The sequence below is a fragment of the Fukomys damarensis genome, unplaced genomic scaffold (assembly GCF_012274545.1).
Source record: "Fukomys damarensis isolate Sample0158 unplaced genomic scaffold, DMR_v1.0_HiC HiC_scaffold_38, whole genome shotgun sequence".
Taxonomy (NCBI): Eukaryota; Metazoa; Chordata; class Mammalia; order Rodentia; family Bathyergidae; genus Fukomys; species Fukomys damarensis.
Window position 1 is genome coordinate 75,627,130 of NW_022900950.1, and position 13,539 is coordinate 75,640,668.

Genomic DNA, 13,539 nt, shown 5'->3' on the forward strand with positions numbered 1-13,539 from the left:
GGTCTCATCTTATTAAAAAGCTTCTGCACTGAAAAGAAACCATCAACAGAATTAAGAGACAACCTACAATGTGGGAAAAACTTTTTACCAGCTGCACAAAAGACTTCTCAACTTAATCGACACTTTTGGCAGAGTAGCTGGATACAAGGTCAACACCCAAAAATCAAAGCCTTCTTGTACACAAACAACAGACTCACTAAGAAATTAGGGAAACAATTCCTTTCACAATCACACCCAAAAAAATGAAGTATCTGGGAATCAACCTAACAAAAGAAGCAAAAGACTTCTACACTGAAAACTACAGCACTCTGAAAAAAGAGATCGAGGAGGATATAAGAAAATGGAAAGCTATCCCCTGATCCTGGGTAGGAAGAATCAACAACAATGGCTGCTATCAAGAAATCACACAACAACAAATGTTAGCGTGTTTGTGGAGAGAAAGGAACCCTTCTCCATTGTTGGTGGGAGTGCAGTCTGGTGCAACCACTATGGAAATCAATATGGAGATACCTCAAAGAACTAGGATTAGAGGTTCCATTTGACCCAGCCATCCCTCTGTTGGGTATCTTTCCAAAAGAAATGAAAGAATCATATCACAGTGATATATGCACACCCATGTTCATAGCAGCACAGTTTGTAATAGCTAAAACTTGGAAACAGCCGATCTGCCCATCAATCGGAAACTGGATAAAGAAGATGTGGTTTTTCTATAAAATGGAATACTACTCAGCCATAAAGAATGAGAAAGTAGATTCGTTCATAAGTAAATGGGTTCATTTTGAGGATATGCTCCTAAGTGAAATAAATAAGTCAGACATATGCAAATACCGAACAGTTTCTCTGGTGTGAAAAACTAAAATAGTACTCAAGATCCTAATGGGGCAATTAGCAATGTGAAATAGGAAGAAAAGGACCAAATGTCTAGGGACAATGAGAAGGATAGGGAAAGGGGAATAAGGGAAAAGGAAAAAAATATGAGAAAATGTAAAAATGGAATTAAAGTGTTTGAAGGTGGGGAGGGGAGGAGTGGGTGAAGGGAGGGTGGGGACAAGGGGAAAAAATGAGAACCAAGACCTGGCATGTAAAGGTACAAGATCCCAGTAATGAATGTAACTGTACTGTCTACCTAGAATGTACCAATAAATTCAATTAAAAAAAACTTTTACTAGTACACGTTTGCAGTACACAATTATTACAGTCTTCGTGGGAGCTGGTGCATGTACACAACAGACCTTCAATCTCCTGACCTCTCCATCCCCTCCCCAGCCTCCCTATACCCTTTGATCCTTGGTCCCCTTCCCACTTGGCAAAAACAATAGCTTTTAATGTCCACTCATTGTTATGCCTTCTCTGTACTCTGTTTAATTATTCTGATGTGGAATCACATGCCTGAACATATTTCACAAACACAAATATGTTGATCTCTGAGAGAAGTACAAAGAGCCTTAGAAACATCATTAAAACAGAACACAATGTTTTTTAGTAGAAATGGATGCTGGCGTCATTTTCCTGTCTTAATTCTTCTTGTCCTTATCGAATATAGGATTCTATTGCTGAATATTTTTGTATTTGGACTTACTAAAAAAACCAAAAAAAAAAACCAAAAAACAAAAAAAAAACCACCTTCGCAATTCTAGTAATGTGAAGTCTTCAGTCCAGAATTAATCCTGTTGACATCATCTTGTTGATTTCCTGGGAAAACTGCCCAAGCTGTGCTTGGCTAGACACATGAACTCCCTGTGCTGGGTCTGCAGATTTCTGAATATTTACTGGCAGTACAATTACCTTTTGCTGTCGAGCCACTGAGCTGCTGGAGCAGGGAAATAACACTGGCACTTGTCAGTGCAGTGTTTGACATGAAGATAAATGAGAAGGTGCTGCTCACAATTCCACAGGGCAGAGGAGGGGACTATTTGCAGAGTGTTTGGAAAGGATTATTTCATGTTTTCACCCCATAACTCAAACTCGTAAGCATGAAAGCCACTATAAATAGCTCACCATTCACAGGATCAATGGAGAATTCCTCAGAGGAGGAAAGGATTCTGTAAGAAATGTTCTCATTGCTTTCTAAGTCCGTGGCTGATACGGTTAATACCAAGGACCCTAGGGGCACTGACTCAGGAACTGTGACCTGGGGAAAAAGAGGAAAAAGGATGTCATGCTTATAGGCTAAAGATACTGTCACAGAAATGTCCAAAAAATGAGGTCACTCTACTGATACTGATTGTGGAAACCACACAGTGCAAACTGACTTTCCTGATTAATACAGTTGCCCACTTAGGATAGGGCTGGGGTGCTTGCCTGGTGTGTGCAAGGGTGGGGCTGGGTCTCCAGCGTCTCGAAAACTTGTAGTCATGGCTCTTTGACTCAGAAACAAATAAAATGAAAATGTTTGAAATTTCACTTGGCTTTCCTTTTTTATTACAAGAGATTTTCCTTTTAAGTTATTTCTGCATGGCCAAAGACAGGCCACAAGTCACTACTATATTATTATACACTATGCATTTTATAATTCAAGAAAGCCTTCACAGGCTGCACTAGGATAGTTTCCCTTCCCTTCTGTCTTGCAGGTGCCACGTGCCAGAGCACTGGGGTTCATTTCTAACTTCTTAGTTGGATGTTATCATTGTCCTTATGCTCATAAACATAAAATGTGCCAAGAACTAAAATTTCCACTTTATAGATCTGCTCAGGATTTATTTCTGTGAGACATTAATCACTGTGTTCTAACAAATACACTTAGGAAAGAATTTTTCCAGGTTAACTGAGGATAATCCAAACTCCCTTTTCCCCTCTCTGTGGCCCTGCAAATATAGTCAACAAGGTCCCACTGTAATGAATGACGGGACTCCAACTCCATAAGAACTTTAAACATAATAACCACCTACACACCTGACACACTGAACGGAACAAAGCTTGGTTCCCTATGTACTCCACAGTCATATGTCTAAAACCCACGCCATTTACTCCGACACTGTACACTGCAAGAGGTCATGTGACAGGAGGTCACCTGACAGGAGGTCATGGATGGGAGGCTTCCGCTACTCCCTGTTCTCACTAGCATGGGCTACGCCTTCAACATCTGCTGAAGTGCTTTACCTGGTAGAAATCTTCAGAAAACACTGGTGGATTATCATTGACATCTGACACTTGGATGACGAGGGGCCCCTCTGTGTGGTGCACAGAATCAGAAACCTGGACCAGCAGCTCGTATTTGGTCACTTCTTCAAAATCCAATGTCTTTGCCAAGACCACTATTCCAGTGTGCTGATCAATAGCAAACTTGGCTCCAGAATTGCCATCTTTTGCAAAACTGAAGATAAAAGCTGGATTCGAGTCCACATCATGAGCTGACACCCGAGACACAATCACACCAGGCAAAGAATCTGAAACAATCATGACCAACGTCAGCCTCCATTACAGTCCACCCTTTGAAAGACATTTAATAATTCACTGCAAGTATTTTCATTTGTGAGTCCAACATACTGTGCCCAGTCTTGGCATGATTTCTCATACAAGCTCATTATAAACTAAACAAAAAAATCTGAAGAATCAAATAAAAGTGAAAATTTATGATGGAGTAGGGAATTAAGGAAATTTAGGGTACATTTCATTTCTATATTACTTTTTTCCCACCAGATGCTTACAACACAATCCCAGGCTCAAGAAACAGCCTGGGACAATTTTCTGTACTTTACAATTTCTATCAAAATGATATACGGTATTCATAGGGGAGGTGAGTAGGAAGAAACATATTACTTGAAACATTAATATAAAACATAAAATTTTGAAAAGCAAGCTATCTTTAAATAAAAATGTTTGGCTATGGGTGTTAAAATTAGCTACTTACACCTTTGTATTTACTTTAGTATAACTACTCTGGGGAGCAGCACCTAGAGTGCTGCCTTCTTTTAAATCTGATTCTCCAAATTACCAGGAGTAGAGAAAGACAAAGCATTCAAGTGCTGGTGGTGAGAAAAAACTGTAATATTATTCAGCAATAAGAGTCACAGACAGATGGCATGCTCAGTGTCTCACACTCCACGTGCTTTCTCCGGTGTAAGCTGTCCATAAAAGGGGCTGTTTGTGAGCAAACAGGTATGGTGCAGGGGGAAGGAATGCACCAAAGTGCTCAGAATGGCTCCACTGTATGTAAGACTTACACTTTTCCATTTTTCAAGCTTGAACATCCTTAATGTACATCAACCACACCATAGTTCCCTCGGTATGTTTTGATTTACACTGTTCTTAGGTTAATTTAAACTAGACACATCCTCAATATGTATCCATTTTCCTATGAATGAATCTAATTTCTCATCCTTTATAAGGATATACTCCTAAGTGAAATAAATAAGCCACACATGTGTAAACACCGAATAGTTTCTCTGGTGTGAAAAAACTATAATTGCACATAAGATCCTAATGAGATAAATGACAATGTGAAATAGGAAGAAAAGGGATAAAGGTGTAGGGAAAGTGGGAAGGGTAGGGGAAAGGTAACAAGGAAAAGGGGCAAAATAGGAGAAAATGAAAAAATGGAAATAAAATGTTCGTAAAGGGGGAGGGGAGGAGGGGTGAAGGGAGGGCAGGGACAAGGGGAAAAATGAGAACCAAGACCTGTCATGTAGAGGTACAAGATCCCAATGAAGAATGTAACTGTACTGTATCCCTAAACTGTACCAATAAACTCAATGAGGCAAAAAAAATAAACTAGACACACCACTGTATTTCAACACCAATGTCTGTGCTCAAGAATAGTACTTTCTACAAGAAAGAGGGCAACTATATCAAGTGAGTTACTTTTAGTTGTAGAATATACTTTAGAAACTCTAGGCAAGTAGATTTCTGCAATGTATCCTTCTGCGAGAAGTGGGTTAGAAATTGTCTGGAAAGTGAACATAATAAAACATTGGGAAATGTTTAGGGATGGGAAGTGAAAGCAGAGGCAGCGAGGCCCTCAGCTGTGTTTAACTTCAACCGTGAAGCATTGGGCTGGGTTTCACCACTGTGGCAATGACCAGGAACAACTCTGGGTTCACAGACAAGAGAAATGTCATGTAATCCACAAGTCCAAGCCATTAAGATGAATCAGTCTGTCAATAAAACCTGATATTTCCACCCCTCTGAAGAGTGTGGGGCAAAGGTTGAAGTTCAGGTTACTCTGGAGGAAAATGATGATTTTGGGTAGCCAACACCCCATTTGCTTTCTGTATTGTCATTAGTACTTTGCAAAGACTGACAAAGCTATGAGTCTGCGAGCACTGTTTCTTCTCACAGGAGTTTTACAGGGTTACGACAGTCGGCAGAGCACGTTCCTTGCAGAGGAGGTTTAGTTCTGAAGAAACGCCTGCTGGGAGGAGTGCCAGGCAGGGGATGGGGACACACTTCTCCTGGGCCAGATGCAAATCCTCACTTTCACATTTAACTTCTTTGACGTTTGATATTTAACTTAGGCCCATCCGTGAAAAAAGTATGTAGCTTGTGCAGATCTTGAGGACAAGTACACATATTTAATTCAATGTCTGACAGAAAAGAATTATAAAGGATAAATATCATATATGTTAACCAGAACTAGTACTCTCAATGGCCACACTTACTTTCTGCAATTTTTACTGCTTCGGAGGGGAGAAAAACTGGGGCATTGTCATTTATGTCAGTCACCTGTATCCGGACCGTGGCCGTAGCAGAAAGCCTGGGTCTCCCTTTATCTGTGGCTTGCACAATCAGGCTGGTTTGGAAAAGAATCAAGGAATGTTATACACATCCAGGAATGAAGAGAAACAGCATAAATATCAAATACTTAGCTGAAGCTTTTAAAATGAGCTATTTTTATTTCTTCCCTAACTTTCTCTAAATGGTATCAACTAAAGTGTATTTCATAAAAATAGTAGCCTGAAATTTATTTATTTTTGACATGTTTAAAGAACCAAATCCAGAAAATTGCCAGAGGTCATGAAACATTAATGTCAAAACAAATTTATCACTTCAGGGAGACAGATTATAAAAATTGATCTCAATCTTATTAAAAACCTAAAAATAAGTACCAATACCTGCAGTTTAGAGGCCTCCATGCTGTCCTGCATAATGTGGGTGTTGCTACATATTTCCATCTCACTGTACCAACAACACAAGATACAACCACAGGAAGACTGTTTTGTACTGATGCTTTACAGATCCAAATTCCAAATCAATCAAAATTATAGAGTTAAGTGAGGACACTGCTACGGTTAATATACATTGGAAAGATACATGATTGGCTAGGACTGTAGAGGGAAGGGGCCATCATCTTAAAGAATTTACATGCTATAATGAGTATCTCCATCAACCAAGCTACACATCTTCTTACCAGGTTCAACTTCCCCCCTTTTTTCAGCACCCTTACAACATCAATGAATTGTAAGGCATAGTCTCCTCCCCGAATGTCACCTGGGTTTATGTTCTGTTTTATCACTGCAGTGCTGCGGGTAGGGTAAGCAACCATCCTGTTTCCATCCCATCTGGGCCTAAAGGTTACCTGGTCCATGGACTTGCGGTCCATACACGTTTCCAGCAGTAGATGCAGGAAAGACCTGGGTATGCATGGACAGGCTAGTTGCCGAGGCCAAGCCCTCATCATTCTCACCTGTAGTGCTTGCTAACTCACCCACCTCTCCACTCCAAGTCTCACCTGCTCTATCCAGCTTCCTCATTGTGGTTGCTCTAAAATTTTAATTGAAAAACCTGGCCCCCCTTTTTAAAGCCTTTCCCAGCTCTCCAAGCCAATGCTGTCCAGCCCTGAGCACAGACCGAGGAGCTTCCCTGTCTGGCTTCTGCCTCTGTCCTCCTCATCTTTCAAAGCTCGCATCCTTGCCAAGATTTCACTGGCCTCTGGTCTGATCTGGTTACCACTTTATTCACTTCCACAGCATCACCCACAGTCTTCTGCTATGTCCAGCATCACTTTTTGTTCCTAATTGCTTATCTGCCTGCTTCTTCTGTAAGTTTCTTGAGAGCAGATGGCCATCGTCTCATTTTTCTGAACACCTGTCATCTGTGGTTTGTCGTGATTTGCCTATAGTTACACGTGTGCTCTGAGAGCCGAATCCAGCTGGGGCATGGTTGTGGGGAAAGCTGCACCTCACTACATGACATCCTTGCTGTGAATACACAACAGCTTGGTATGTCATCGGTAGCTTATTATTTGCTCCCTTCTAAGCAGTGTGAAGGCCAAGGCAGAGGCAGCCAAACAGTAAAAGGAGTTGTAAATCAGATGGCAACTTTATTTTCATGATGATGTTCATCTTAGGCAGCTGTGGAGATGACCTTCTAAGAAACCAAGTCTTGGAAGTAGACATATTGCTTTTTTTCCATTGTTAACCTCTTGGAAGTGTCATTTCCTTTCCCAATCTTAAATTTTAAAATGATGCAAAATAAGTGCCAACTCTGTTTATTTACTTTATTGTGCTACTAGTAATGGAACCTAGGACCTTCCTGCCGAGCTACATCCCCAGCCATTTTGTACTTTTTATTTTGAGACAGGGCCTCACCCAGTCCCTAAATTGGGCAGTCTGGCTTTGAACTTGCCAAACTCCTGCCTCAGCCTCCCAGAGTGCTGGGATCACACATATGGGCCAACATTTGTAGCTAGCATCACTCTTCCTTGGTTTAGACTCCAGTGAACAGAAAACGGTCACTGTCTCTCCACCCTTCATGAAGCTTACAGGCTGCTGCCTTCTACATTATCAGGGCAGCCTTTGAAGAGTCAGAATTAAGGACCCTAGGAATCCTTTCATGTGGAAGGTTTTTTTAAAGCCTGGCTATCCATCAGGTGCCATGGAAATATTTTATCAACTACCCCTGCTACCTGCCCCTACCTAATGCAATCTACAGTGTCAGCCAGACATCACAGTTAAGTTTTCAACTCATCTCCTACAGACAACACCACCCTAACTTTAGTGATGGCACAACCTCAGGGATTCTATGTAATGCATGTGTTAGTTCAAAACAAAAATGAGTTTCTTTGATAGGAGGGAAATGTGCTATTTGGTTTCAAAATAAACGGGCACAAAAATGGTTGTCACTGGTCTGAAGAACAATGAAAAGCAACAAAAGTGGGTCTGCACGGATTCTGCACAGGATGTCACAAGATCTCCAGCCACCCGTGATGGTCTTTGGTGGCTGATGTGAAGCTGTTGCTTGCAGCCAGTCCACTGGGCTTCCAGATTCACAGGATCAGCAAAGAGTACACATGAGAAGTAAAGCACAAGCCTGCTCTGGGTTCACAGCATATCTTCCAACTATACAAAGCTTCCTTCTAAATTTGAAACAAGCGTCTGGACAGACAGGGTATCTTTTTGATTGCCTGAAAAACTTAAATTCTTAGAGGAGAATATTTCAAAAGACTCTCTCAGCTCTATCTTATGTGTTTACTAAGAATTTTTGTTACTTCTCAAGTTCTAAGAAAAAATTTAAATATTAACTAACATTGATAACACTTTTCAAAGAACCATAGTTTCTAGTTAAAGGTGGCAGGACACCTTCGCAAGTTTATTTCCTCTTTTCCCCAAGATAAAACTCAAAGGATGATAAGGAAACAAGGTCACCATACTATAGAAAAGGTTAAATATTATGTAATAGCTTCTAAAAAACTATATATAAATATATAATATTTCCACAATGTTTAACAGGGAACAAAAAAGAATGATTAAGAAGATTAAAACTAAGAAAATATTTGCAAGAAAACAAAGCAACAAAAATAAGGCAATAACCAAACCAAGAGTTGCAATGTGGGAAATAAAATATAACTAATAAAGGAATCATCAAGGCAGTATAACTCCTGATTATTTTGCTTTTTATTTTTCTGGATCCTAGAAAAATAAAAAGGAAAAGAAGCAAAATAAAACAAACAAAAAGAAACCAACAACAACAACAAAAAAAAAAAAAACAAGAGAAAATGATCAATGAAATAATGCATGAAAATAGAAATATGTCTTTACTTAAATATTCAGCATAAGTAGAAACCCACATCAAAGAATATACTCAACAACCCAAAAACAAAAATAAAAATGAGAAACACTTAAGCAACACACAAAGACAGACTTCCAGTTTACAAATGGCAAACAGTAGGGCAAATGAGTATGAAAAGTCTAACGGTGAACCACCAGGATACCCTGAACACATAGCACAGGAAGTAACAAAACAGATCAATCAGGCTGTAGAAAAATTCAAAACAGAAATAATTTCCCAGATAACCATAGAGATGGTGAGCAAAATGAGAGTCATAATTCCAGACCCTAGAACAGAAACTGACAAAAACAAACAAACAAAAAAAAAATAGAAGAGCTCAGGGCCACGATAGAAGCCATGAATGCCCAGCATAAGAAAGAAATGGAAACAATGAATGCCCAACATAGAAAAGAAATGGAATCCATGAAACAGATTCAAACAGATATCCAGGAGATTAAAAATTCTACTGAAGTTTTTACAGCAGGATAAAAGAATGTGAAGATAGAATTTCAGATATAGAAGATAGGATTGCAGTCAGTGATCATGAAAAGAAAGGTCTCTTAAAATCAGTAAGGGATTATAAGAAATAAATCCAACAACTCCTAGATGATGCAAAGAAGAATAACATAAGACTGATAGGAATCCATGAAGTAGCAGGAGAAAATACAAATGACCTAAAGAATCTGTTCTCAGAAATAATGACAGAAAACTCCCCAAACAGGGGAAGAATTTGACATACAGATAAGTGAGGCATATAGGACTCCAACTAGCCATGGTCAAAAATCATCTACACCTAGACATATAATAATCAAGACCCCAGAAACTCAACAGAAGAACAAAAAGAATACGGAGGATCTTCAAGAAGATCTTACATCCTGAACAAGTCAGATTTATTCCAGGGATGCAAGGATGGTTCAACATATGCACGTCAATAAATGTAATACACTATATTAACAGAGTCAAGGACAAAAACCATATGATGCTTTCAATAGATGCAGAAAAAGCATCTGACAAAATCCAACACCCATTCATGATGAAAACCCTGCAAAAATTGGAATACATGGTCTATATCTCAACTTAATAAAAGCCATCTATGAATAACCAACAGCCAACATCATATTAAATGGTCAAAAACTGAAAACCTTCACGTTAAATTCAGGAACAAGACAAGGATGCCCTCTATAACCACTCCTCTTCAATATAGTTATGAAAATATTAGCCACAGCAATTAGATAAGAGAAAGAAATTAAAGCAATAAAGATAGGAAAGGAAGAAGTTAAACTGTCATTTGCTGATGATATGATACTCTACATTGAAGACCCAAAAAATTCCACCAAAAGACTTCTAGACTTAATTATTGACACCCTTATCAGAGTAACTGGATCAAAAATCAATAGCCTTTTTGTACACAAATAACAGACTCACTGAGAGAGAAATTAGGAAAATAATTCCTTTCATAAAGCATCCAAAAAAATGAAGTATCTAGGAATCAATCTAACAAAAGAAGCAAAAGACCTCTACACTGAAAACTATAGCACTCCGAAAACAGAGATTGAAGAGGACATAAATAAATGGAAAGATATCCTCTGCTCCTGGGTAGGAAGAATCAACATAGTGAAAATGGTCATACTACCAAAACTGCTATATAGAGTCAATGCAATGCTGATTGAAAGTCCAACGGTGTATTTCACAGAACTAGAAAAAATCATCCAAAAATTCATTTGGAACCAGAAGGGACCTAGAATAGCAAAAGCCATCCTAGGCAACAGAGACATGGCAGCGGGTAGAACAATTCCCAACTTGAAACTACACTACAAAGCCACTGTATAAAACCAGTATGGTACTGGCAAAGAAACAGACCTGAGGATCAGTGGAACAGATTGGAAGATACAGAAACAACTCCAGATGTACTCAGCTACCTCATCTTTGACAAAGGAGCCAGCCATCCTCACTGGAGGCAAGATATCATGTTTAATAAATGGTGTTGGAAAAACTGGATTTCAATCTACCAAAGATTAAAAGTAGACCCTTATCTTTCATCATGCACTAAAGTAAAATCCAAGTGGATTAAAGATCTAAATATTTAAAAAGAATCACTAAATTTGCTGGAAGATAAGTTAGGCAGAAGTCTTGAAGACAATGGCATAGGAAAAGACTTTATGAACAAATCCTCAGTAGCATGGGAACTAGCAGAAAGAATCAACAAGTGGGATCTCATCTCATTAAAAAGCTTCTGCCCTGCAAAAGAAACCATCAACAGAACTAAAAGACAACCTACAATGTGGGAAAAATTTTTTACCAGCTGCTCCTCAGACAAAGGGCTCTTATCTAGAATATATAAAGAACTCAAGAAAACCAGCCCACCCCCAAATATAAAGACCCAATTCAAACATGGGCATCTGAAATGAACAGACATTGCTCAGACAAAGAAGTAAAAGCAGCCAATAGACATATGAGAAAATGTTCCACATCACTGGTCATTGGAGAGATGCAGATGAAAACAACTCTGAGATTCTACCTCACCCCACAAAGAATGGCTGCTACCAAGAAATCACACAATAAAAAATGTTGGTGGGGTTGTAGGGATAAAGGAACCCTTCTGTATTGTTGGTGGGAGTGCAGACTGGTGCAACCACTGTGAAAATCAATATGGAGATACCTCAAGGAGCTGGGACTAGAGGTTCCTTCCATTTGACCCAGCTATCCCTCTGCTGGGTATCTTTCCAAAAGAATTAAAAGAACCATATCACAGTGATATATGTGCACCTATGTTTATAGCAGCAAAGTTTGTAATAGCTAAAACTTGGAAACAGCTCATTTGCCCATCAGTTGGAGACTGGATAAAGATGTGGTTTTTTTCTATAAAATGGAATACTGCAGAGCCATAAAGAATGAGAAATTAGAGTCATTCATAGGACAATGGATACATATTGAGGATGTACTCCTACATGAAATAAATAAGTCACACACATATAAATACCGAATAGCTTTTCTGGTATGAAAAACTATAATGGTACATAAGATCCGAATGATATAATTGACAATGTAGAATAGGAAAAGTGCTAAAGGTGTAGGGAAAGTGGAAAAGGTAGGGGAAAGCTAATAAGGGAAAATAAAAAAAAATGATAAAATGAAAAAATGGAAATAAAGTATTTGTAAATAGGGAAGGGAGGACGGGGTGAAGGGAGGGCAGGGACAAGGGGAAAAAATGAGAACCAAGACCTGTCATGTAAAGGTACAGGATCCCAATGATGAATGTAACTGTACAGTATACCTAAAATGTACCAATAAACTCAATGAGAGAAAAAAACCTAAAATTTTCTAATGCATTTATATTTAGTAGAATCATAACTGAACCCATCTTCATTTATTCCTTCATTTTATGTTTTGAAAAGAAAGGGCTGGAATTAGAAATGTTTTCCTCAGTGATAAAATAGTAATACTTCAAAAGGGAAGAAAAGTTGAAAGCTAAAGGACACCATTTTCAAACCATTCACTGATGGTGTAGAAGAATGGTGGGGGGATCACCCTACAGTGTTCACTACCTTGAATATCCAGGAAAACATTACAGAAAAATAGGAGCTACCAGGTAGGCACAGGTGGGACAGACAGGAGAGCAAGAAGTTTAAAATACTCCCTCAGGGTCAAGGGCATCATGTTAAACTGAGTAAGTCAGATTCAGAAAGTCCAAGTCACGTGTGATTTCTGACATACAAAGCCTAAAAATACTCAATGAATGGAGGTATGAGAAGCAAATGGATGGCAGACTGTGAAGATGGAGAAAACAGGTGGGGGAAGGAGAGGGGATTACGGGATTGCAAATGACCAAGGTGTTCTACGCACACACACGTGGCAATTTCCAAAAACAAAACAGCGGCACAGTGTGTGATAGCTAAAACTTGGAAACAGCCCATTTGCCCTCAGTTGGAAACTGGATAAAGAAGATGTGGTTTTTCTATAAAATGGAATACTACTCAGCCATAAATTGTGAGAAATTAGATTCATTCATAGGAAAATGGATACATATTGAAGATATACTCCTAAGTGAAATAAATAAGGCACACGTGTAGATACTGAATAGTTTCTCTGGTGTGAATAAACTATAATGGTACATAAGATCCTAAATAAGATTACTGACATTGTGAAATGAGAATAAAGGAGCTAAAGGTGTAGGGAAGGTGGGATGGGTAGGGAAAGGGTAATAAGGGAAAAGAAAAATACGTGATAATGAAAAGATGGAAATAAAGTGATTGTAGATGGGGAGGGGAGGAGGGGGTGAAGGGAGGGCAGGGACAAGGGGAAAAAATGAGAACCAAGACCTGTCATGTAAAGGTACAAGATCCCAATAATGAATATAACTGTACTGTATCCCTAAAATGTACCAATAAACTCAAGTAAAGCTGAAAAAAAACTGGGTTCTGGCCTTGGAGGCTGGAGATTGCACGTGCGTGTGTGTGTGTGTGTGTGTGTGTGTGTGTGTGTGTGTGTGTTTGTGACTGTGCACGTCATTCTCTGTGTGCATCTCTCAGTGTCAGTGGAAGGGGGGAGCACTTC

General features: G+C 39.1%; 1 protein-coding gene across 1 annotated transcript in view; it reads right to left on the reverse strand.

Annotated features, from left to right (window-relative positions):
* Window positions 1-13,539, reverse strand: part of Dchs2 (dachsous cadherin-related 2) — a gene marked incomplete at its 5' end in the record, with an annotated part of 231,612 nt that overhangs the window by 9,614 nt on the left and 208,459 nt on the right. Inside the window, 3 exons of the mRNA XM_010628006.3 lie at window positions 1,999-2,131; window positions 3,100-3,386; window positions 5,598-5,728. Coding sequence (XP_010626308.1) covers window positions 1,999-2,131; window positions 3,100-3,386; window positions 5,598-5,728 — 551 coding nt within the window. The remainder of the gene's footprint in view (window positions 1-1,998; window positions 2,132-3,099; window positions 3,387-5,597; window positions 5,729-13,539) is intronic.